General features: G+C 44.7%; 1 protein-coding gene across 5 annotated transcripts in view; it reads left to right on the top strand.

The window, feature by feature from the left end:
* grh (grainy head) overlaps positions 1 to 26,276 on the top strand; it is a 153,515-nt gene that overhangs the window by 96,561 nt on the left and 30,678 nt on the right. For all 5 annotated transcript variants that reach the window (XM_076369666.1, XM_076369667.1, XM_076369665.1 and 2 more), the window contains exon 4: positions 10,600 to 11,040. In XM_076369666.1, the coding sequence (XP_076225781.1) occupies positions 10,600 to 11,040 (441 nt within the window). The remainder of the gene's footprint in view (positions 1 to 10,599; positions 11,041 to 26,276) is intronic.

Below are 26,276 nucleotides of genomic sequence, written 5' to 3' on the forward strand. Positions count from 1 at the left end.
CCAACCAGCAATTTCGATAGGCGAGCCTTCGAGGTCGATTTCCCCTTTTATCATCGATCTTGGCTAAGTGCAGCGTTCGATCGCTCGAAACGCACGGCGAGATAGGGCCGACAGCCCCGGATATCCTGCATTACGCGCCTCCGCGCGTTGCCTAATCCGATATCACAGCTGCCAGCCATATTTGTATCGCACGGCAGACACCGTGGTTCGATACCGCTGCCCGAAAAAAAACTTCTCGCGCGGGCCCGATTCCGACACACTGTTGCCGCTCCGATATAGTTTACATAATTGTCCATGGTCGAGCGGGATCGACGTGAGTCACGCCCCTGGGGATCGATAATAAAACGCGTGTAGATAGCAAAACCGAGCTTTTGTAGCACGATCAAGTAACAACGAACATCTGAATGCAAAAATCAAAATTCGAATCACTTCGAGTAAGATGACAACCAATACTCGAGTATCTATAGACTCCTGAAGTCTTGAAAAATTGACTTCTAAGGGATCCCCGCTTCAAGATTTTCAAAACATTCGTATGCACAATGTTAGACAAACTAGTAGAAGCCATTCTAACATCTCACATATGCAAAGCAAGTTTCATCAATACCATGGAAAACGGTTATCGGCATGTAATTCGTCTGAACTTTCTTGAAAATTGATTCGTATAAGTCCTGAATACCATTCAACGGGTTCTTAGAACTTTCTTCTTGATGGGAACTGTTCAAACGATCAATTTCATTTCTACTAATCTCAGTTACACAATACACGATTCATGAGCAGTACCATTATTTTGTCCAACCTCCGTATCGGAAGCGATTCGAAACCTCGGTAACCCATCATTACGGGCAAGTAATTTTCATGGAGGAAATGAAAATTGCGGGCAGCGCGCGTCAACGTGGTCTTCGTCTTCGTCGTCTTGCGCCGATATTCGCGTTACAGGATCGCGTATTATCTTTCGCGTTATTGATATTTCGTTACCCGGTGTCGCGTTACAAATTCGTTGCGCGCTCGCGTAAGTATCTGGGCTCATATCGGCCGTCCTGTAATTTCGTCCCGTGTACGACTTATCCAGGCGCGTGCACACCGCGCGTTTTGTTCGCCGCCACGTTTTTCGCGTTCGCCGGCCGACCGATCGCGCGAGATCTCTCCCCTTCGGTTTCGCAGGCTTTGCGTAACCACAGGGATTAAGAGCCGACCGGCTGTTTTGTCGGTTCGCGCCACGCTCGCGACTGCTCGCCACTGCTTGCCCTTTTACGGCGATCGTTTGACACTTCGCCAAATGTCCGCGTGACGGCATTTTGCGATCTGTCGCTTGCCACTAGTTTTTCAAATTATATAACGCGCTCTTGCACTTTCCTCCGATCTCTTCGGAGTCACGACTTCAATAGTTTCGCGAGAAGATTTAAGAATTTCTCGGTCTATTCAGTGGATTTTGAAAATGGGGAGTTCGTCTCTGTCGAGTGTAGTTGACCGAAGTCTGCGAAACATTCAGTTGAATATTTGAATGCATTTAAAGGTAACAGGAATTGAAACTTAGAAATTGGAGATTATATATTCAAAACTGTGAATTGGAAATTAGAAATTCGAAAATACACTTCGAAAATTCGGCAGGTTAGAGGTATGAGAAGTTAAGTCATCGATCGAGAAATGGAAAACCAAGAATTCCAAATTTACCAGTAGACCACTAGAAAATATAGAAACGTATTAATCGATTCGCGATAGACGAAGCATCAAACTTAACCACAGTTTCCTCCCAAACAACATGAATTCCACGCACGGTAGCCGCTTCTCCGAACGAATTCGCCGAAAGATCAAGGGTCGAGGCCCTGACCTTCCGATTCGAAAGGCCGCCCACGCCTCCGAGCGTGCCTCCTGGCCGTCGGATCACGATCCGCCGCGAAGAAAGTGAAGTTTCAGCCGATCGATTCACCTCGGGATCCGATTTCCCGACGCTGCGTGGCGTGAGCAGCTGCATAGTTGCCGCTCGATCTCGTGCGAGGCTCGCATCCGCACACGAACGTGACGCGCGCGCGAGCGTGCGCGTATCGTATCGAGTGCAAAGGACGTTAACATACACCGTGAGAGAGTAACCTGTTGGATACGCCGTTTTATCCGTGGAGAAAGAAAAAACAAACAGCGACGCGGTTGGTCCGCGGCGGCGACGAACAAAAACGTGTCGGCGGTACGAACGCGCGCGCTCACGAGGGTAGGAGAGGAGAGGCCCCCGGGGATCTTCGATCCATCAAAGTCAACGCTTGACACCTTTCCTACCCCCTTTCTCGTTCTTTTCTCTCGCTGGTCCTCCTGTCCTCTAGCCTGCAGCCAGATTTTTAACTGCGACGGCTGTGGGACACTCCGGTGAAAGTTTTACGAGCATGTCGAACGCGCTTGACGAACTTATTACCGGCAGGGGGGTGCTTTCGTTTCTTAGGGCGAAGAGAGCATTAACTGTCTTTCGAAAAACGGAACGCTACGCTCGAAAAATGCATGAGAAAAATAGGGACATTGTCTTTTACCAAGCAAAGGTTACTTTCTTAAAGGCAATACTGATACTATTGAATATTGCCATTTTAAATTTGTCCTTAACAAGTTTCTGAAGAGATATCAGCTTCCCTATCGTCTGCGACTATTGCTTTATAAATGTCTACTTCAAACTAATTTCATAAATGCATTCTTTAGTACTCCATTATACATCTGCACAAAGCAAATGAAAAGAGTGTAGAATTTCTGTTATTTCCCAGATTTATCTTTCTGTCCTCCTCTTAAGCGAAACGTGTAAATAAATATAAGTAAAAATCTGAATAACCCAGCTTTATTAATTCATATCGATTCACTTTCTCAAAGCGCGATCACTAAAAAATCATTCATACGCATTCCGACCCAAGAAAACGCCGCCCGCTGATCCAGGTTCCCGGAATCGGTTCGCGAATTAAAAGTTCCGCGGGGAACGCGAGACACGCGCGCTCGGGCGCGCGCAATTAATCGCGCAATTAAATCTTCCGCGGGTATATCGCCGGCGTTTCTCGTTTCCTCGTCTGTCTAACGAGCGAACAATGGTCTCGTAAATCAGCCGCTCGCGTGTGTGTCGGCCCACGTAAAAATCAGCGGGACGAAAACGGGAACAACGCTCGCGACAGCGTGCCTCGCATAGCTGTCGCGCGTCTACACGTCTCTTTGTTCAGCATAACCGACCGGCGATTAATCTCTATCGCCGTAGCGAGACGCGATTTATCGAAAATCGAGAACCGGATTGAAAAACGATCATCGTGGACGGAACGGCGCGCGTACACGCGGCTTTTTCGGCGGTTTCCCGGTGCGTGAGATATCCGAACGATAAGACGGGGATTGATCAACATTCCTCGGCCCCCGGCGGCCTCTAATAACGCTCTCCTACCGGTATTACGATAATCCGCGCGCGCATGCACGTCGGGCAGCGGACAGAAAACGAGAGACCGGCCTGGCCGGGTTGCCAGCGTTCGAAGCGGCGCGTCGCCATCGCACGGAATATTACACGCCGTTTCCCGACGTCAATTCATTGCTGCCATTATCTCCTGGCCGGGCTTGTCAATTCCTGAACCGCCCCCTTCAACAAAGCAGCCGTTCATTTGCCGCCGTTACGCGGCACCGGCAATCCCCCGATTCTCTGTTATTACTTTTCCACGGCTGATTCGCGGTCGCTACTGTTTTTCATTTGATTCTAGTCGATTCCTCTTGCTTTTCCCTTGCTCTTGTCCTTTGTTGTTCTTCTCATTGATCGATGGAAGGTATTGCGAACAGCTTGTTTCGCTGAATCGATGAGAATTCAATTTTTCCGGTTGATAGCACGTTGGATATCTTTTAGGTCCACGAATTATCGATCAATGAATTCGATTGACTCAAAAAGAATGAAATTAAAAAAGGAGAGATTCGTGCATCATTTTTTGACTTCCGTTGCTCGTCAGTTTCTCAGCATTATTTGACATCGTTCATTTTCTGGATTTGTTGGTTACATCTTTGTGCTCCAGAGAGACTTCGAGGCAACCTTCGGTCCCGCGATCAGTATTCCTCCGGTCTCGTGTGTCTGAGCCAGGTAACCGGCCACTTCCGGCCGCTGCAGCACCACCCAGCCACCGAAACAGAAAAAGGAAAGTGTCCCCCGGTCGGCTTTAATACGTGGGCACGGTTATGCGTGCGAAACACGCGAGTCTGCTCTAGAACGACCGGAGACCGTACCGTGAAGACGGTACACGACAGCTTCCTGCGCGAAACTGTAGAGAACTATAATATATCGAAAGGAATAGTCTGTCCTTGAAAATACTACTGCTGTTTACGTGTCGAATTGTCATGTTTACATTTGCAAACACGACATCGAAATTGTGATTAATGTAAAGAGATATGGATACGTGAAAATATACTACAATGACGATTTTAATATCATCCAGGTGCTAACGTAAAGATTTCAACGTGTGGGGAAGTCCTATTGCAGATACTTCAACACGTGGTAGTTCTATCCTAGAAATTTCAGTGCATCGCAAACCTCAACGCGTGGTAACACAACCACGCAGAGACTTCAACGCACGGTGAATAGACATGTCGAACTCATTCAAAGATCTCAACCAGCAATAAAAGTACTCTCGCTTAAATGTCAAAGCATCGTAATAATATCACGGCACAGATTCGAACGCGTGATAGAATCACTATCACGGTGATCCGAATCCTTAGTAGATTCACCGACGCAGATTCACCTTACCCGTAATGGTAAACGCGAGGTAGAAAATTCCAACGCACGGTCATAACGTCACGGAGATTTCAATGCCGGCAGCAGTATCATCGTCGAATATTACCATCAAAGCGTTAAACCGTGCAACAATTTCCCCCATCAATTTTCTTCCCGGGTCCCGAGGGGACAGGGAGGAGCCGTAAAACGTCCCAGTTTCGAGGATGATCGTCTCTTGTTCGACGACGAACGATAATCTCGGCTGCCGCCATTGAAAAGCCGAGCACGGTGAAAAATAATTTCGTGGAAAATATCCTCGGAAATTTATTCACCCTTCGACCGGCGGTGTAAGCGACCTTCGCAGCGCGGTGAAATAGATTTATTTGTGGAATTAGTATGCATACCGCACTCTCGGCGGTCGGCAGCGAGCGAGCGAGCGAACGACTACAACCGGGGACGTGTGAGCGAGCAAAGGTGACATTACGCCGAGATACCGATCGACAAGGGGGAAAAAAAGATCGCGGCATTCTTTTCCCCGCTTCTCCTTTATAAATCTTATTAACACCGAGCTGATCGGGCCCAATGGATTATGCATCGAGGTTACGAGACAATCGAGGAAGCAATTCAATGGAGAAAACGGCCGATCCTTTCGGAATCGACAAGCTTTTGCGCGGACGCCATTGCTACGCCGGCGATCGATCCAATGGTAACACCTCCATTATTCAGAAATTCCGTTGTCTTAGGTTGTTGCCATGAATGTTCGAGTTCTCAAACGAGGCTGTACTTGTAACGAGCCAGCTTTCAGATGAATAGATATCACCAATTAACGCTAAAGGAGAAGTATCGGGAAGGAGCATTGAAACAATTAGGTGTAAATTTGCGCCGACAATCGATCAAACAACCTTTACGATCGGTTACATTGAAAAACAACATTCCGCGGCATTATAAAACCACACCGGAACGAACCGATAATCGTATTCAATTACGCTGAACACCGATAATGAGTTAATAATGTTAACAGTCTCCTTTTTAAGCAGGGGAACTGGTCGAGGTTCATAGAATCGATTCCGAACAGCTAAACAACGATCTTTAAACGGCGATTCTGTTCTCCGGCAAACGGTTTATCCGCGGATTCATCGGTGGAATGTATCGACGCATCGCTCGGGCCAGTTTCGTCTCGACACAGCCGGCCTTCATATTTCTCATCAATTTTTTTGTTAGAGAAACACAGATTTCCGTGTAATATCAATAATATACGCGTACAAGGTGTACCGTAACGAACCTGATCCGCTTGTTTACGAGATGCGACGAGTCCTGCATTAAAACATTAATTAACGTACGTCATGTATTAACGCGAAATGGCTCGATTACGGGGGAAAAAAGCAGCGACTCACATAAAATTATCCGCTTCTCGAAATCATGCTGTTATTTAGAACGTATTTTGACATCATACGCAATCTCCAATAAAACGTTTGTACCGATTGGTCGAAGCGGCCGACGCTCGTTAAGAATTTAATTTGATTTATCGAATGTTAATTGCGACAATGTTTTTCGAACGGGATTAATTTATCGGTCGACTTAAAAAGGGCCATAAAAACGACTTTGGGAACGGGCTGGACGAGACTTGTCCCTTAAAACTCATCGACTGCCATGTTAACCGGCGGAACGTGCTCGCGCGCACGTGGAGGCGGGTTTATTGAAATGCACGCGAGGGAGCAACGGGGTGGGTTCCCAGGTCGCGTGGACAACACTCCCACGGAATATTAAACGCGTTTACTCCTCCTGTGCCCGTTTACCTCGTCGCCGGTGCCCACCTACCTGCAACGTCCGAGCGTTGAGGTAGGTGCGCTCGAATTCGAAGATGGGGCGAAACGTAATTATTAAATAGATTGGAGTATGAATACGAATTGGTTTGCATAAGATAAAACGATACTGTCAGGTAAATTAAAATCTCAAAGTTAGATCGTAACTACTGTGAGAAACGTAACAGAATTTATTCGTATAACTCAAACCTCGATGAAGTAGGGTCAAACGTTTCGAGGGTACTTTATTGCTTCCTTCCTAAACCTTATCGAGACTTCGAATTAAATTCATTAAAAGTGTAATTTAATAAATAGAGAACATAGTTTACAATGTTGGATACATGAAATTAATAGTCGCATTGATTGATAACTATTCTTACAAAGAAATAGCGCATGATAAGATCATTCATCTTCTTTTACTTGATTCTGTCAACCATCAAATTACTTATGATAATATCTCCTAAATTTCTAGCTATGTTTAAATGTAGCTTGAATACTACAGATTGAATGTCTACCTGTAACTTACAAGTTTATTCAACGAACCATTCCTTCCCGTGAGTAATGCTTAAAATTCATTAAACCAGTATATCTACTAAAATTGACTGAAATTGTAAGCGCGCAATGAACTTGATGCCGTGCCTATCCAACAGCAACGTTAATGCATTCTAACGACCACCAGCAAGCTACCCGATGATGCCTTCAGCCTCGTTTCCATTGAAAGTTTCCCGCGCGATCCAGCTACCCGGCTCTAAGACGAATGGACGATCGAATCCGCTCTCCACGTCCGCCAAGCCGCTGATAAACGGCGGATTAGCCGCGTTTTGCGAGCCTCGTTATGTTACAATTTGTCTTCGCTGACATGGGACTGCCACCGTTTCTCGTTCCCCCGTGCAAACGGTATTCCACTCGAAAACTCTCATGGAAAACGTTCCTCCGCCCGTCGTTTTCTTAATGGTTCGATCTCCTGGGAAATCGTCGAGTCTTTCGAAACTGAGCCGATGTCGAAAGGCGAATCCGGAGAATGTTTGGTCCAGGTTTGCGCTCCCGCGGCTCCGCGATGCTACGAAGTACATTATCTGCGAAGGATATTTCACGTTCGGATCACGGGTTCCCAGAGGTTGTTCGGTTGACAGGGATATCTATATTCCATCGACTGTTAGACATGCGATTGGAAACGTTTGAATACCTCCAACGATCGTGGATGCGCGAAAAGATGTTCGAGTCGAAGCGCAATTGTTCGCGAAGAACGTGGTCGTGTGAAAAATAAATCTGCCCGCGGTCTTCGGATGTTTCAATTTCGCTTCAAGCGACCTTTTCACGTTATCTACAAAAATCTTCACATCGCTACACGTTATCCACGCTTCTCTCCGAGGAAATAAATTCATCGCAACTTTCACTTTTAATATCGAGTAGAGCTGCAACGACAAAACACGAAGCGATTCAATTGAATTCAATTGAATTTCGCCAACGACTGAGATTCTGCTTCGATCTCGCTGCTTGCGCTCAATTAAATGCAGGACTCCGGCAAACCCTCTAGCAGCTACCCTCGCGGAAACAGCCTCGAATCCTCTGTTTGCTGAATCCCCGCTGCTCTCCACCCAGATGATCACGAATGAACTCGTTAAATCGTTCTCCGCGGATCTCGCGATGCGTTCGATCGCTCCCATTCCCGGCGTGGCTGTGCAAACACCGACCGAGGAAAATATTTGCACAGGATAACACGGCCCCTCATTATCGGGGTAGCTGAAGGGGTCTCCCCCCGCCCAGGTGCAGCGTGAACAGGAGCAACAAGAAGAAGAAGAAGAAGAAGAAGAAGGAGGAACCGCGTCTCGCTCGACGATTCGATGGAAGCGAGCCGAACCAGATAAAAAGAGATTCTCGTGTTAGAGGGACGGAGAGAGTGAGAGGGAGAAAAGGAGAGGGTGCAAAAAGGGGAAGAGGGAGATTGATTCGACATGCATAAATTAGAGAGGATGAGCCTTTATTCGCTGGGCGACTCACGGGATCGGGATCAGGATTGGAATTGGGACGAGAGAGGAGTATAAATTGATGACTGTAGGCAAAAGGCAGGGGTTTATAATAATTAATCTTCATGCGTGTATATATATACATACACCCTATCCTTCTCAACCCTTCCGCGCGTCCTGCTCGATCCTTCTTTTCGGTATCTCGCGTTGAAGGCATCTGCTCGCGTCTGCCATATTTTCTTCCTTCTTCTCACTTTTTTTTTTCTCTTTCCTGTGCCCCTTGCTGTACGATTTCTTTCAGGGCCATGCTCGTCAAATTTATTTTACTATTAATAATCTGCAAGAGCTCGGAATCTTCTGTTCAACGTATATGCGCATTTAGTTTGAAGGAACAATATTGGTAATAGGGAACCAATCTTTTACTTCGAACGATGTGCAATGAATAGTATTAACTTTTAGGGAAGCTAGAAATTTTATAAGACCGTAACATATTTGTCATTACTATTTGCTTAAAATGACAATGCTCTAAGTCACGATATTCTATTAAGACAACTTCTAAATAAAATATTCAAAAATGGAACTGAGAAGAATCATTGAATTCTTAAATGCAGCTTCGTGTCTCGTAAACTTAGCTAATAATTTCTACGACATTAATTTGGTTTTCTGTATGCAAAGCGTAAAATTGTAGTTGTCGCAAAATCTATGTGACGTTGGAACGTGTTAGACGAGTCACGCGTCCCCCGGGAACTAACGACTTCTGACGAATATCCAGGTGGCCGAAGAAATGGCGGTTCGCGCAGTGTCTACGGAGTAGACACCGGCGTCGAGGACTGCGATAAATTATCGAGCGTGCGAGGCGCGATGGGACCCTCCGTCACGCTGGCCGTTTGCTAAATTGAGGAATCATCCCGGGCGGAACCCGCTTGCTACGGCGATTATCGTTAATTGATAAATTCGATGGACCCGCGGTGATTTATCCCGGGACGCGGGACGATGTTTTCTAACAGTTGTTCAGCGCTGAAGCCATTATACAACAGACGGTATTCCGGGAAATCGCGACGAGGATCACGCGGACACGGGCCTCGCGTGGATCGGATGCATTTGTTAGCTACCGTCTAGCCTGTCAGGACGGGAAAGTCCTGTTGACGGGCTCGGATAATTCATTTAGCTCGGGGAGAAAAATTTCTCGAGGACATGGAACGTCTACTCTTTTCTTGAGTTATTTGCTGTGTCAGGGAATTATTTAACCCCTGCACGCCGGTGACTAGGTCTGTTTTGACTCACCGTTTCCGAAGCTTCATTTTCTTATTAAATTTCTAGTGGTTAATTTGAGTAACAAGTTGTTGTTTGTAGAATTAATAAGTAGTTCAATGTGTCTTTAAGAAATTCACTGCTTGCGCACTCATTACACATATTATTTGTATATTATCCCTGAAATTGCTGATAGTGTTAAAAGCTTTATCTTGCAGAGAATGACAGGTTCGAGTACTATACCTGGTGTAATGAATTTGCATTTGACGTTTCTAGAAAAATGTTAACCCGAGGTCCATATACAGAACCGTAGCATGATTTAGGTCAACATGACCGAAGCAGATTAAATAATTGGCTTTTTTACCAACAAGTGTTGAGTTTCGCACTCAAGCGGATTTTATCATGCTATCGAATCATAGTACGATTTCATGTTTCACAACTTATCTATCATTTCTGTCACGAATGTACACTTCGCTGAACGTTGACGTATTTTTACACTCTCTTCGGATCCAATACTTGGTATTGCTGGTAGTTGTACCAATACAGTACAAGTAAGCAAACCACTTTGTTACATGCGTTATAACATAGTTAAACGCGCAACAGTATGCACGAATAATTCCAAATTCTATCCTTTCGAACAGAATCAAGCATTCTTTGAATCATCCATCCTAGGAACAAAATGTTCCAAGAATAAGTATCAGAAAGCAGATTTAAAATAAGAATTAGTCGCAGAGCAATCCAATAATAAATTCCTACGACTACAACGTGGAAAGCGTTAAGCCTCTCGCGAGAACCACGATGAAACCGACTCGCGCGACGATTCTCGCGTGCGGAACAAAAGTATCTCCCAGTAGGTGGTGTCTAACAAAAGGGTTTGTCATTTCAGACGACGAAGCCGCGGCGAGGAGGAGACGAACAGCGGCGTGGTCAGCGAGGACGCATCGCAGCAACAGCAACAGCAGCCAAGCTACGTGTCCGGGCAGCGCGAGACAGAGGAAGAGGAGGAACTGGGGGCGGAAGAGGCGGCGGCGCAGGCGGCCCAGTCCCTGCAAAGCGGCGCCGAGGGCGCCGACCCGGAGGTACACAAGAGGGTTGCTGCCGTGCAGGTGCAGGTGCAGGGTATGGAGGGCGACTGGCGGACCTACTGCGAGCATCCGCTCTCGGTAGCGACCGCGGCGATGCTCAATCTGCAACAGCAGCACCAGGTCTCGGCCGTGGCGAGCCACGGCGACGATCCTGCCGCTTCCTACGTCTACGAGTACTACAAACTACCCGAGAAGACCGCGGCGGAGGTCAAACTGCCGCCAACTCATGAACTATGGTCCACGTGAGTCTTTATAATTGCTGATCAAACGAAAGAGATCCTTTGAAATTTACATTTAACTCACTTTGCCCCGTTCACTGGTAGGCTTTCTTTAAATTTTTAGCGATATTTTTGAAATATTCAAATATATTATTCTCCGAATGTATCTTCTATAAGGGAAAAATATTTTCTTCAAATTTTTCAAAGAAATGATTGTGGGACAAATAGGTTCACTCTTCGACGATCGTGAAGCTGAAAAGTGGACGTTACAAGGTATCCTTGGGACGCTTAGAAATTTATTTAATCCTAAGACTGTGTAAGGACTTGTAGATTATGAAATATAGTTGATAGTTGGATTAAAGGAATAACTGTGAAGTTACCTTAAAGTAACTGTAATATTAGCAATTACTTTTCCAAAATGACAGAGTTTGCAGAAAGTTTCAATGGTAATTACTGCCTCTTGCGGGTATATACTTATATGTTTATCACAGTTTCAAATATGATTGACTCCGAATAAATTTATGCTATTTAATGATTTTTTCCACGGATATTAACTTTTTCTAGCCTCGGAATATAAATTGTGACGTCCGCAAGTGGATGACAGTCAAAGCGTTAACTCGAAAATTTAAAGACATGATAGCCTGCGAATTTCTACAATATTATTTATTCTATTGCATATATTTTATACTTATTGACTCGCGAGTTAGTACGTCGTCGTACGACGCGCGGCAGCTGCACTTACATCAGTTTCAACGTATACCCCGTTCGTAATTTTTAATAAGTGCCCCGTACGATTGCGTTATTAATGCAAACGAACGCGTTGCCTCGAGGTTAACCTATGACATATTAGTATCTGAGCCTTGGGGGCATTGCATAGATAAAAATCGCGGCTTTCCGCGAGTATACCTGCAACCAACATGCCTATCCAGCGGCTGCGATGCGCCGAGATACTCGGCGTGCATCGCCTGTGCGGGTGACTGGCGTTGAAGTCTCCAGCTCTCCTTAGGCGACGCGCATAATATATATATATATATATATATATATATATATATATATATATTCTTATACAACGCCGTTCTCCGAAGAAAAACAAACGCTTAAGCCAAGCCGACGAAAGAAAAACGAGCGTTATTTAATCTACATCGAAACGGTGCTCGTACTCTGTCTTACAGAATTTCCAATTCCTCGAACGCCCGCCTACTCTTTCTGCGGAACTGGCGTAAAATATCAAGCTGACACTTTCATGCAAATAATATTGCACAAAATGTCCGTGATTAAGGACCATCTCGCGGTATTAAAAAAATCGGAAACGCGCGGCCGTTACACCAAAAAATATTCGTTTCGCAGGGAACATTTACGAAGCTGCTCATAAATATTCACGAGCGACGGCTCGTTGGGGCGAATTTACGAGCCGATAAGGGCCCGATTTCGAATCGGTCGTAGACAAGAGAGTTCGCAGGATCTCGTCCCAGGGAAATAGCTAACGCGCGGCGCGCGCGCGCGCGCAGGATCGGTTGGATCCTCGATTAGCGTAGATCGCGAGATAACCGCGTGTAAACGTCGCTGAAAACACTCTCGTCGCGGCTCGCCGCTTTATTAACATCCACGTTTCCCCGTATCTCGATTAATAGCGGCGCGCACATAATTGAGTGCTCGCGGGTAGCATAATTTATCGCGACGCCGGACTATGTGGAACAATCGCGTGACGCCGGGCATCGGTTCTGCCCGAGGAAGAAACGCGAGCCGGGGGAACGAGTTTCCCATTTCACGCGAAACTTTCATGCCGATCGTTTTATCTCGCACTTTCGATCCCGCCGCTCGAAATTGAGATTAATGGACGACGATGGATTTTCGCGGGAACTGGTAAGTACATACGCCGGTTTATTGCGTTAGCGTGCAATTTATTATGCCAGTTGCACTTGATGACGTGCCTGAAAGCTGCGAGAAAATTATAACGTAAACGTTTCCCTTTAGGGTCTTAATGGTCTTAGAAACTTGCTTAGGATTTATTTGCCTGTACGTTTTTCAAAAACCGAGGTTGTAACGCCAGACTGTAAAATTTCATTAACTTGAGGATGCGATTATTCTAATGGGAAAGTTAATCATTTCGCTTTAAGTTATCACATTTACTGTTCGTTTAGTTTCAATATTTTCTGAATGATGTTTGCTCGAAATATTTAATGCTTCTTTATGTAAATCTGTATAAATAGATTTCTCAAATCCAACTTCTAGAAGACATACATAGGTACTCTAAAGTTTTAATACACAAAATGAAACAGCTCTTATATTTAAACACTAAGAAACGTTTCAATCTTCAAAGTTCCATGGTATCCAAAAGATCAGTCCTATTACGAAGGCTATGAAAACTTGCTATAATCATGGCTGTAGCATTTTCACCGCAGCTTAATCCAACTCTGATAAAAACTGGATTTTTCACTGTCTCGCAATTATTACGTTTTCCCTGGGGGTGGGCGAGCTCGTGCAAACAGTGGCAGCCGGCGATCTCCGCGGCTATCGGTCAAGCTCGATCTTCTTGTATCTCGATCGCGTATCGATCTTCGGCTTCCGAATCAAATACGGCCGCAGTTTTATCTAAACCATCCGATCGAACCTTCAAAATCAAGCTGCATCGTTCTCGCACGCACCCACCATAAATCACGATCCAAAGATCAGGGCACCGGTTAATTCGAATTTCATAACCGAATCCCGGTATCGTAGAATAGAAAGAAACTGTGCGGCCTATTTACACCGGCGTCTCTGCGAAGCCTTCCGGTCCATTTGCTCGGTTTGTAAACTCCGCGTCGCCCCGTGAGAGACGGCAGAATATGGATAAAGCGATAGAGGAAGAGAAAGAGAGATCGAGGAAACGTTTGATCATCCCCGTTCCTCGCGACCCCTTATTTTGGGTCTCGTTCGCGGACCGATCGAGTGCCGGCACCCCTTCCGCCGGATATCCGTACGCGACGGGGTAAGAAATTCGTTTCGCACCCCTTTCTGCTGGCGGCGGCGGCACCCTAGCTTCGGGCTTTTGATTTATATCGACCGCTTAGCATATTTTGTAATTTACTGTTGAGAATCCTCAACGTACCAACGGGAACCAAGGGCGACGTCACTTAGAAGCTAGACAAAGAGACGCGAGGAGAGAGTATCCGTGTCTCTTTCTGCGGCAACAGTGACATCAGCAAGCCTCCGCATTGCCATAGGGAGATTCACCGCCCTTAATCTTCCCTCGCATCTCCTCTCGGTGGATCGTCTCGCATCTCCGATCTCTCCGCAGCTCCTGGATCTCCCTTGCTCCCGCTTTATCTGTTCCGCTATCTGCTAGCCAGCCGCTTCCACAGGCTCTCTCCGTCTTTCTACCTTTCTCCATCTTCCTCCGTGCTCTCGACGGCTCCCGCGGCCTGCCGGATAACATCTCGACAATTTGTACGCCGGTGGATCGTTAAAACTCCTCGTGCAGACCGCTCGGCAGCACGAGCTTAATCCAATTTCATTGTGTCGCGGACGAGCCGGGGATCGCGATCGACGCGTGAGACTCGCCCCGGGGATCTCTCCATGGGAGAACTGGATCCACCGATTCGCTTCCCCTTCGCTGACTTCGGGCGGCCGCCGCTGTTACCGATGGAAACTGGATCGCGATTAGTAGACTGCGGATCCTCGGGCAAATAGAAGTTTTTATGGGTTCAACATTTTATCGAAACGAACATGTATTGGTTTTGATATCGGGTTCTGTTGCGTTCCAAAGATAATGGAAACTTTGCCAGATATTGATAGGAATTTCGTTAAATAATGATACCTATCTAATGTAATAATATGTAATTGAAATTTAGATCGTAGAGTGTTGTAAGTGCGGGAAACTCCCAGTTTAAGCGCTCCCTCCTGTCTTCGTGTATTTTACAATCATTTTAGAGCTGTAGATGTTTGAAAATTCATTTTATCTTACCGTTAGTTATTCGTTCGTTATTTGTCAAACCGACAAGACTGTGATACTTCTGGTAATTAGGAAACGAGCAGTATTTCAAACATTTCTACTATGGACGTAAGTAGGAGAAGGAACTTTTACGTTAGAATCGAGGGTGAGAATCTTCCTCGGCGAACAAGTATATTTAAGTAATTGCGAATGTTCGTTTAAATGGCGACGAATCGAAGATATTAAGCTTTGTCAAACCTACCAGGCGGTTGAACGCCTGTACAAATGCGCCGGGAAGGTTCTCTTGAATTTTCCGTGACACCGAGAATAATGCTCCGAGGCGCGAGCGGGTCCGTCCAGCCTCGGGAATGCGGAGGAATCTAGAAAGTTTGTTGAAACCTTGGTGCGTTTTGAAAAATCGGGACTGATAGATCGAATCTATCTCTGCCGGCGAACCTAAAGATACGGCTTATCTTTCCACTTCCTTGAGGAATTATTTACACCTGAGAAGCTGAGTTTGATGCATCGTGAATCTCCGACACAGAAAAATCACAGCCGTTGAACGTTTAACCGAAAAATCCCAAAAGTTGTGAGATTCCTTCGCGAATCAACGCTTGTCGCTTGTCTCCATATTCACGCAAATTCTCGCACCTCTCATCCATTCAGCAATATTTTACTCGGAGAATTACCATCTTTAAAGCACAATTCTATTAATTCATTTACCATTGCAACATTTCCTCTCATTTTAATTATAAGAACACTTTAAATACTGCACAGTGTCAGATGTAACAGCAACTCAGTTTCGAACGCAGTCTTTATTTTCGATTTTATTCAAAATACTGCTTCCACGCATCCAACTCTAACATTTCAACACGTACCTTTCAATAATCTTTAAATGACTTTCAACGTACACTATAATCACACATTATTTAAACAATCTCTAATCACCTCACACCTAACCAACATCACATCAAACGCTAAACCCAACAAGTTGAACATAAAAAGAGTAAATCACGATCGATGAAATACCCACGGAAATCCCGAGGTTCCTCGCGTCGAGCGCCTAACAAGACAATTTGTCGGACGGTAGCCGAAGAATCCTGTCGGTGGCGTTTTTTCGCCTGTCGCGTCCTCGCCGGTATCGCGATGACGTACGATTTTAACGGTCGCGCGTTTATATTATCGGCTATCCGGTGCTGGAATTCGCGTGCGGGACCGTCCAACGTCTGAACACGCGGCAACGGTATATGCCTAACCCAGACCTTGTATTCACAGTTCAAGCGTATATATCCACGCTATTAGTAAGCGATACCCTGAACAGAGCCGCGCTCGCGCGAGAGGATCTCGCCACGTCCTCGCGTTTATTCCCCGCGAGCAACATCGCGCTGCCTGCCATATCTCCACGGTTCCTTCTCTAAATTGTTTATCCGTGACCTACGAGCTACGAAGACGCTTGGAATTCGCGTTCGCACTTTTGCATCCTGGGAGGTGTAGAGACAGAGAATAATCTTCCACACCTATCGGGGGGTGAAGACTACGTGAACGCGGTGCACTGTATTATTACGTGTTAATAATGTTGTTTAACGCGTTGAGTGCCACGAGAATTCTTAGGTGTTTGAATAATATTAGTTATTCCTTCGTGGCGAAGATAAGTATATATATATATACTTATCGTGAATAATTACTGTGACTATTTATTTGAAACGATTCTTCGATGTTTAAGATTGCACAATTATTTCAAATAAATGCCGACGTGTTAAAATGGTTTCTCGATCTTCAATAATTAAATGTATCGAAATAGTTATTAAAGCAAGTTAAATTTTAAAATGTTTAAGATCTGTTCTCCTTCAATATAGTTATTACTTCTGCTCTTATTGTCAGAGATTCGAATTAATATTGTTTTCTTAGATACCTAAAGGAAAGTATTCGTGTTTCAATGTAAAGTATTAGGACATTCATTATTTGAATGGATTTTTACGTACAAATTTACGTTCTTGGGTAGATTAAACTGTCACTTTTACTTGAAAATCGCGTTTCAAACTTTTCGACTCCGCATAGGAAGGAGGAATTACGCTCATCGGAGGCTGTAATTGCCCGTTGATTTTTTTCCTCGCGCCGCGCCGCCCGGAACTCACGGATCACGATAAATATAAGCATTCTATGGGGCTCTCTAGACCCAGTCAAAGTTTCTAAAGTATCCCGGGATGTTACTAACGGCGGTCGAAGTTCCGTGAGATTGCGCAACCCTGAAGACGCAGCAATAAACTACGTCGGGGCCCGACGTACCCACGGCTTTCCGCTGCGATGTTCAGGGACGGAGTGTTTCAAACTATTTTATGGGGGTTATCCTAATTTTATTGATCCTGGGATTTTTCATGGGACCGCCAGTAATGTTCCCGCATCTTGCGAAATTCAGATATTTACACGCAACAGCCGAGCCGTGTTTCTTTTACAGTAAATTATTCGGAAGAAAATTACCATCGAGATAAAAAATCGTCGCGTAAGGTGGATTGAATGAAATTTAAAGGAGCTGGGGGAGAATACCAAGTGTCAATTTCTATCATTTGAACTTCTGAGTACTCGACGAAACTTTATTACATAGTATTACTATATTTTTGAAAGAGTGTCGAGCTCAATTTCACCGAAAACCTATGTTCCTTTAGTAATACTATCTTCAGTCTGACATATATCCAAATTTTTTGGGACAATTGATTATCCATCTATGAGAATGATCCATTTCAAATAACTTTTTGTTAAAAGAGCATTTTATAACCGAAGAAAATAGAAGAAAATTTGAATTTCTGGTGCAACCCCAGAAGTTTCAAACGAGCGGCACAAAAGTTCGCGCGAAGCGTGCCACTCTTAACGAGCAGAATTATTATTACCAGGAGAGACGGGATGGCGCCATTACGTTTTGTCAAGTCGACGAAATCTCCGGCGTGACGAGCAGCGAAACGGGCGAGATAATTTCGGTGAGGGGGCTGTTACTGTGAGCCCGAGTCATTTGAGGCTCGCCATGGGGTTGAATCGGCGTATGGTTTCACAGCAAGCCGCCGCAGTAAAGCCCGCGTCCCGCCAGATCACTACTTTAATCTAAACGCTTGTACAGACAAGTGACAACCGCGATATGCGATCTTCGAAGCCGGGGAACCACACTGGAACGAAAAAATTGGACGAATACTTGTTTGAATCGCGCGGGGTGATCTCGGAAAGGGAATGAGAAATTTTTGAAAACGTCTGCATTAACTTTATTCGCTGTTTTCTTGAAAAAATAATTTATTATTTACGCAGCATGTATAATATTCCATTTATAATAAAATTATATTTCTTCTGAATTTTCTCTTGGCAGTTATCGACTTCTATTGAGGTTAATTTGAGAATATTTCTTGCTACATTTTGAACTCTTCTAATTTAATTATGATTTACTTTTACATGTTAAATTTAATAATTTCTTCCACTGAGACTGTTAATTTCATTTCGAGTAATTTTTAAGTGAACCGAAAGTGTTTGAAAAATTTCCTGCTCTCAGGTGTTGCGTTGTAGCTGTCATTCGCAAACCGAGGGCAACAGATGGTAGAGAAATAACCACGGATCGGATACATCGATATCGCTGACTGCATAGGTTCACCGGCATTATTAATCGTTTCTTGCAATCCAGCCGAGTATCACGGTTTTTGTCGGTTCTTTCTCCTCGACACGCGATAGTGTATCATTACATCCGACTTACATAGTAGCGAGGGATGCATTACGTATTGAGAAACGGAATTCGAACCGAGCGAGCCGGCGACGTTCGCGGTGGATCTCGTTTCGCTCGCGTTTCCTGTCGTTCGTAATAATAACGTTACATCGACGGCAAAAAGTCAGCATTTCTCGAAAATGAAAGTCCATTGACACTCTTGAACGTGCGTCGTTCTTAATTAATTCACTTTAACGCGTTGCTACGGAAAACCTCAGCATTTTATCTATCACTTAGTCTTTCTTAGCAAAGATAAAGAACAATTATTAACCACATGCTATCACAATTCCTACATTACACTGTTATCTACGCATTTAGTTGAACACTTTTATTCGACATCAGTTATCTTACAAATTATAATTCACTTTTCTCAACGTTTCAAAAATAATCAAAAAGTACTATTTCTAAGATACTATTCCAGTGATCTGCAGACAGAACTACGTGTTTACGCTTTTCTAACACGTTCCTTTTCTCTATGTTAGAAGAGTCATTAAACAATATCTTCAGTGGAAAATAAAATAGACAATTCTAATACATTCGAAACGTTCCACTTTTCAAGTAAGGGGCAAGAATAATTTTGTAAATTTTAAGCAAAAACGAAACCTGTTCAACTATTCCGTTTCCGTGTGAATCGCGACGCGGGTCCCATTTAGAGGTCGCGTTTTAATGAAAGCGGTAACGTTCGCAATGACTGACTTGCGGTGCCGCTTTTTACTCGCGTACCCGCGCCGGGGGTTATCATTTCGCGGCGATCTCCGTAAAAAAACGGAGGCTTTGTGCATGCGTGCGCGTAGTGCCACGTCTATTTTCAGTAGCGCATGAATCATCCGAGAAGGTGGTCATTATACGCGTCTCTTCGTGCGTCATCTTTGATAGTCGTTTCCACTCGTGATTCCCTCGCCGCGCGCTTTCTCATATCATTATTGACTTGTTTCTCATGGATGGTTAAAGAAACGCGACGGTTAGGTAATTAATTCTATGACTCGGGACGTGTCGGGTTTAAACAATTCGACATACCAGGACCACTATAACACTTCAGTCGCCACTTGTTTTCATATAGCAAAATCACAAAATCTTCTACATAATACAAATAAACTAACTTTCTTAACTCGTATAGTTCCTCATTACTTAGTTTCAAAAAATGTCGTCCACATCTTAACCAAAAATACTGAATATTCCTAGTCAAAATCTTACGCAGCTTTTTATCACACACGATCTAGAACCTTTTATAATATTTTCCATAGTATTACATTGTTTCACATAGTTTCACATAGTTTCACACAGCGAAAGTTTGAAACATCTGAAACGCAGGCAACTTCGGGCCAGCGTGAACATGGCGTCCGGCGTCGAGCCGGCTCCTTATTACGCGTTTTGTCGTCCGATTATCGTTACGCGGAGATCTGTCGAGCGCGCGAGGAGAGTATAAGTAGTCGCGTCGCGGTACTCGCTGGCCTCTGACCCACTTGACGAGGGGCCTCGTGTCACGTCGTAAAACGAAACGGGCCTGAAGAACCAGAATCGGGCCCGGCCGCGGACGAGTGGCATGCCCCGTTTTCGCTGTCTACCGGTGCTTTATGCCCAACACGTAACGCGACCGCGTTCCCCTTTATTTGAATTTATGATCGCAAAACGCCGTAAACGTTTTCACTGGCCCCCTCGTACAGAATTACACCCTCGCGCGGGCGTTCTGTACCCCTCGGACTCTCGCGGAAGCGTCGTCCGCGGATCGCGGAGCGCCGGACACCGTTTTATGACCGTCCTAGGGGAAAAATGGCCGCCGACGTAATTGCGGGAGGCGCAGGCGAACAACGAAACTGTCGGGGAGATGGCCGAGGTTCGCTCCGAGCCGTAAGATCGTCGCGATAACGGAGCGTTTCGTTGAATCGCGGCGAGGGTGAACGGTCTTGGACGCAGAACGGAGCAGAAGAATGCTCCGCGGAGATAGATACCGGATTTTTAGTAGATTAGGGAGCGGAGATTATGGTTCGTTCCACTTTTACCGGGACCTTTTTTAACGGAATTTGTTGGATTTGATTACGGGACCGTTTCTCGAATTTTTGGAAATTCAATCGATCTATGTTTAAGTTTTGCGTTGAGATTGACATTTTATTTTATCGTTCGTCTGTGTATTTTAGCAGTTTTTGAGAGAATTGTTTACAATATTGTGATTATGTTGTCCATAAATATAATTTGAGCAATTCTCAGGTATTTTGGAATGAATTAGTACAGTATGAAGATGAATTAATATTGGTGCTGCAACTTTCAGAGTGAAAAACTAAGAATACCGCGACTTTAACGTTTACGTTGTAAACAGATTAATTATGGTTGAATTTGTAGATACGTATGTTTGAAATTAACATTCAAATTTGAGGGGAAACGTAAAAAGAATCCGATTCACTAGAAATTCATTTTTATTCTGTATGTAACACCAAACGAAAAACAAATGGGACTGAAAAACTCCTGGAAGCAGACCACTATTCCCAGAACCACTGAAGTTACGACAAACCTTCGTACTTACACGTCTAGTATGCGCGGCCGGTGTTTCCGAGGACTCGATCTAGATATATACATACGTGACTCTAGACTAGCAGGTAGACGTGGAAGTGATTGAACGGTGTCCGGTTGACGGAACGAGTCCTTCCAGGAAGATCGAAAGAAACAGTCTTGCGTATGCTATCTGATTGGGCAGCGGTTCTTCGTAAAACAGAAGAGAAAAGGGACATTCTGATAATTGAAATATACTTGTCACGAATGTAAAATTGCGGCTGCATTTCGAAGAACCAAAAAATAAGGAAAATAATGAATTATATGTCATATTTGTACTGAATATCTCATTAGCCCAAAAGAACTTTGATACCTATTAAATGAAACTTTCAAATCTTCAAATCATTAAATTCGAATTCCTAAATTTAAACTCTCCAATTTGAGTTCAGATTCCCACGCAAGTTCAAAACCATTCGCAGCAGCCTGAATTCTACTAAAGAACTACACTCTCACGAAATAATCCACGACAAGTAACGAAACGCAACATTCGAAAACTAACATAGTCGGTTACTAACACCTCTGTTCCAAGAAAAAGTAAAAAGATTAAAAAAAGAAAGACATTCCTCTTGCGTCGAAGGATCAAGACTACGGACACGGTGGAACGGAGATACTAGTCAAACTGGACAAAAGAGCAATGTCGTTTCATTAGCGGGCCGTCTTGAATTTTCATTAGCACGACTGCGAGATATCTCTTTCCGCGGCGGGTTTCCGTGTCTCCGCTGAAATTGTCACCTCCGTCTAACGACGACGAGAACCGGGCATAGAGATCAGCCGGGGTCAAACGCGATCTACGATCTCGCGGCTCGTTTTTCGCGAGGGGTTGCTTCGACGTAACATAGAACCGGACCATTATGAAACAGGAAGGCGTGGACGGTGCCGTTTCAGTCTCAAAAACGAGCGAACGCGCGAGAATCCGGAATCCCGCGGCGCGAGAGTTCACGGCTGCCGTTCCGACGCGTTCACTGTTTAGCTCAGGAGGTCAAAGAATCGTGTGACAGCCGAATCCACGCGTCTTTCATTACAAATCATGGTAAACTCAGCTATAAGGAACTTTCGGATACTCCTTGATACGATCAGAATATGAATATTTGTGATTTATTCGTGTATTTACGTGTTAGCTCTTTTTTTATGTATACTAGATTATAACAAGGTTAAAATTGAATAACATTTCATTGCATTTAGCGAATATAAATAGGTGTCCAAGAGTATAGGTCTCTAGAATCAGAATGTAGGTGAAATTAAATACTAACATCTAAACTTAAAGCTAATAGCCAGCTATAAGATAAAGAAGACAATGAAAAGGAGATCAAATGAAAGCTACCAAAGTTGATAAAAAGATAATTGATTAGAAACTTGAATCCACTGAGAGGCGGGATAAAGGTGAATCAAGTAAAGAAAGCCTTAAAGAAAGCTCAAAACACTATTGAAAACAGAGAACTTGTCAATAAATAATATAACTCGAGTCTCCGAACAAAAGCCCAGATATTTCAAAACTTCAAAAATTTCCAAAATCGCCGGAACAACAATGAAACAATGACTCTGATCCTCTCCATTCCGACATCCCAAAGACAACGCAAAATTCCCGCCGCATTCATCCCCGAAGACTGACCGCCAAAATCTAGGCGGCATGGTCGCGAGCAGAAGCCATGCCGTGTCCACGCCGCGCGCATTTAAATTCGGCGGATCGTCGAAAAACTCTGGTAGATATGCATACCATGTTCCCCGGCGGCACGTGCTGCGCGCACAGGTGACGTGGTGCGTGCCCGCAAAGGAAAAAAGCCCGAGTGCGCCGCGTATATTCATCGCCTTGGAAAAAGCGGGCGAAGAAAAAAACCAAGACGACGATGGAGAGAGAACGAGGGAAGGAGGCGGAGAAGCAGACGAGGAGGAGGAGGCAGTCGGTCGGACAATAATAATCAAACGCGTGACCCGGCCCAGCCGGTAGACCTGTCTTTCGAGTTCGACCGCGGCAGGTCCACGCACACTCTTCCGATACGGCCGATTTCCGGTTTGAGGGACGCCGATTCCGGTTCCGAACCGGGTCCTGTCTGGTACCGCAAGCTCGTCGGGCCCCCGTGAACGCGAGTACGCACCTTGACCCCCTGCTGCGGAGCCTTCGACCTTTCGCCGCCGAGAATTACCGTACGCGGACGGAAACGGCTGAGCTTTTTGGAGCCTTCCGGACTCTCTCTGTTTTTCGGACGTATCAGTAATTTGTGAATTCTGAAGGGATATAGGAATTTGATATTTCGGTGGTTGATACGTAAGGATGAAGGAGTTATGTTTTGACATGTTGAAAGTGTATTATGCGAGATTGGATTTTATTGAGATCTTTGTTTATTGTACTTCATATTGTGGGGTATGATGCAAGGGTGTTAATATATGTGTTGCAATCAGTTTCGTTGTATATTGTTAGTAATGTATATTTTCAGAAAAAGAGAATGAAATACTGTTGAAATGGTATGGAAGAAGATATTGGTACACGAGAAGGGTGAATCTAATCGTGAGTCAGCGATGACTTAGAGACTATAGGTTTTGAAAGGCACAAATGACGCTCCGAATAAATACTTCTATTGATATAGAAAATCGGTGGACTGTAACCAAGGGATAGGGGATGGTTTTAAGTTTCAAAGGTGCCGACTGCAGGTACTCCCTAATGAAGATCCTCATTGGAAGCATCGAATCAATAGGGTGCAAGGAGGGATCGTTTAAGGGCTGCTATCAAGTTACTCGACTCTTGACGAGGATAATTCACCTTACGACACTTACTTTCCTCGCGTATCCTAATTACAATTCCCATTCGAACGTGCGGTAAGTCAGAGCTATTAAAAAAATCACGCAGAATTGATATTGCGTATCTGCCAGTAGAAGCATCCAAGCAATCTCAAAGAGTCCCACTATAACTATCAACTATTTCTACTTTATTTACTCAAGGAATTTAAATTTCGCATAAAGTGTACCGGCAGCAGACACTAGATTATGTACACAGCAATATACACTTCGCACGCTATTTCTATGGTGACGTTTCACGAAAAGGTCCGCGTCTTCGCGTCAGATTAGCCGCGAGAATCGTAACTTTGCGAACATCCGCGATCAAACCCCGGCGATGTTCGGTTTATAAACATCCTTTTCTCCATTTCCGAGAATTCTGCGTAGTGGGCCCCCTATTTCCCTCCGCGGGACACGTGCAAACGCACACGCGAATCCGTGAGCCAGTCATGACCCTCCGCTGTGACCCGGCGACCTCGAAGCTCGCTAGGTACGTCTGTCTTGTCGTCGATGCGCCGCACCGTAACCGCGTAATTGCCTGTTTTGCGCGTACACAAACGCAGACGCAGGTTGCGTAGCCGCGCCGCAAAAACGGCCGTGTAACGTTACGCGGAATAATTTGCTCGTTTGCACGGGCGAACGGTCGCGGATTCCGGAATTCCGCCGCGGGCGTCGCCTAGATCGCCGAAAGATAAAGATGATTGATCGAACTCGTCTGGCCGTGCATTAATGCCCCCCAATTTTTACCACTTTGCGAATTTCTCGCCCCGTTTTCTGACTCTTGTTCTCCGGTCCTCGGGGCTTCTGAAGTTGTAAACTAGGAAATTTCAAACTGAAACGCTTTGGTCTTGGATATGCTATTTTCTAATTTGTCTTGGAAAATTTCAAACTAGTACTTATCTTTGAAGCTGAGATCTTTGAAATTTCAAACTTACTGGTCTATTTACATGTATCGAATAAAAGGTCTCTGGAATTCTTATTTACTATTCCTTTATCAAAACTCGAAAACCTACGAACAAACTAGCTGTTAATAGAACACGAAGTTCATAACGAGTCCAAAGAAACAGCAACTTCACGAAAATTCATCTGCCTATTAAGCGTAAAAGTAGTCATTGTCAAGCGCTAAGTACCCAACAAGTTACAAGCAATTAAGCGGGGACATTACCACCGAGCGCAACCTCTCGAAATTGATCTGCCCCTAGGATCGATTATGTATTTTTTCCATCGTGCCTCGAGAATTTATGTCGTCATATACAGCGTCACAGGCGCATAGTTCCGCGGCCAACTTCCGCGAAGCGTCCCCGCGACGCCATTAAGTAACTCCACGTTTAATTTGTGATACACGTTACATAATCGTCAGATGCACTCGCGCTCTCGCGCGCACAGGACACGGTAAACAGGAAAAGCAGCGGCATTATTGTTTTGCCGGATGGCGCGCGAAAATATTGGCCGTTAGGGGGAATTCCTAACAGGAATCGGCGCGTTTCGTTGCAATTATTAGTTCCATTATAACGGGCCCTGGTAACTGGCCAGCCAGTCTTTGATACGCAAGCCGTCTCGAGTTTACGGCAACGACCGTTTTATAAATTATCGAAATGGAAAGGAGGAAATTGAAATCCCCGCGCGTTCATCGTGAGCTTCGTTTGAAAATAGCCGTCAATTCCCCTGGACGAAGTGAACGATATCGACGTTCCCGTCATTCCTTCATCCTACTTTCTTCCCTTCTATTTTGAAACGATGATTTTCGCAGAATTTCCAGTCGATCAAGAATGATTAATTGAGCCGAGCGGAAGACCGTGAAGACACTGACGGTACACGATGTTCGCTAATCGAGTTTCTTGTAGCATCGTGAAAATATAAACTTTCATTCGGACATTATTTTTCTTGGACCGTGCGTTCACTCATCAAGATTCATTGGAAATAAATTATAGACGCGTCGTCCGTTGATTTCCGATTATTAAATGGAGGCTGATGGTAATTGATATTTTAATGACGTGATTTAGTAGGATTTCTAGCATTTCATTCTCCGCTAATGCTGTTTGGAAGTTTCCCTCGCGCATAATGTGATTTTTTTCTTGCGCCCGAAGATAGGTTTCTCGACGGTGTCTTTCTAGAACTTCATTCTTCGAGGCTGAAGACGTTCCCTGTAATTCAATCCCGTAGCTCGGCAGCGGTTGAAGGATACATTTACATGAGATTACTTTTCACCTAAAGTACGCTTTGAACTTGGTGGCATAGTGGTTGCATTAATCGAGAAGACACTTCGCTGTATTATCGTATCAAAGTGAAAACCAATGCTCT

This window comes from Nomia melanderi, chromosome 8, assembly GCF_051020985.1.
Source record: "Nomia melanderi isolate GNS246 chromosome 8, iyNomMela1, whole genome shotgun sequence".
Taxonomy (NCBI): domain Eukaryota; kingdom Metazoa; phylum Arthropoda; class Insecta; order Hymenoptera; family Halictidae; genus Nomia; species Nomia melanderi.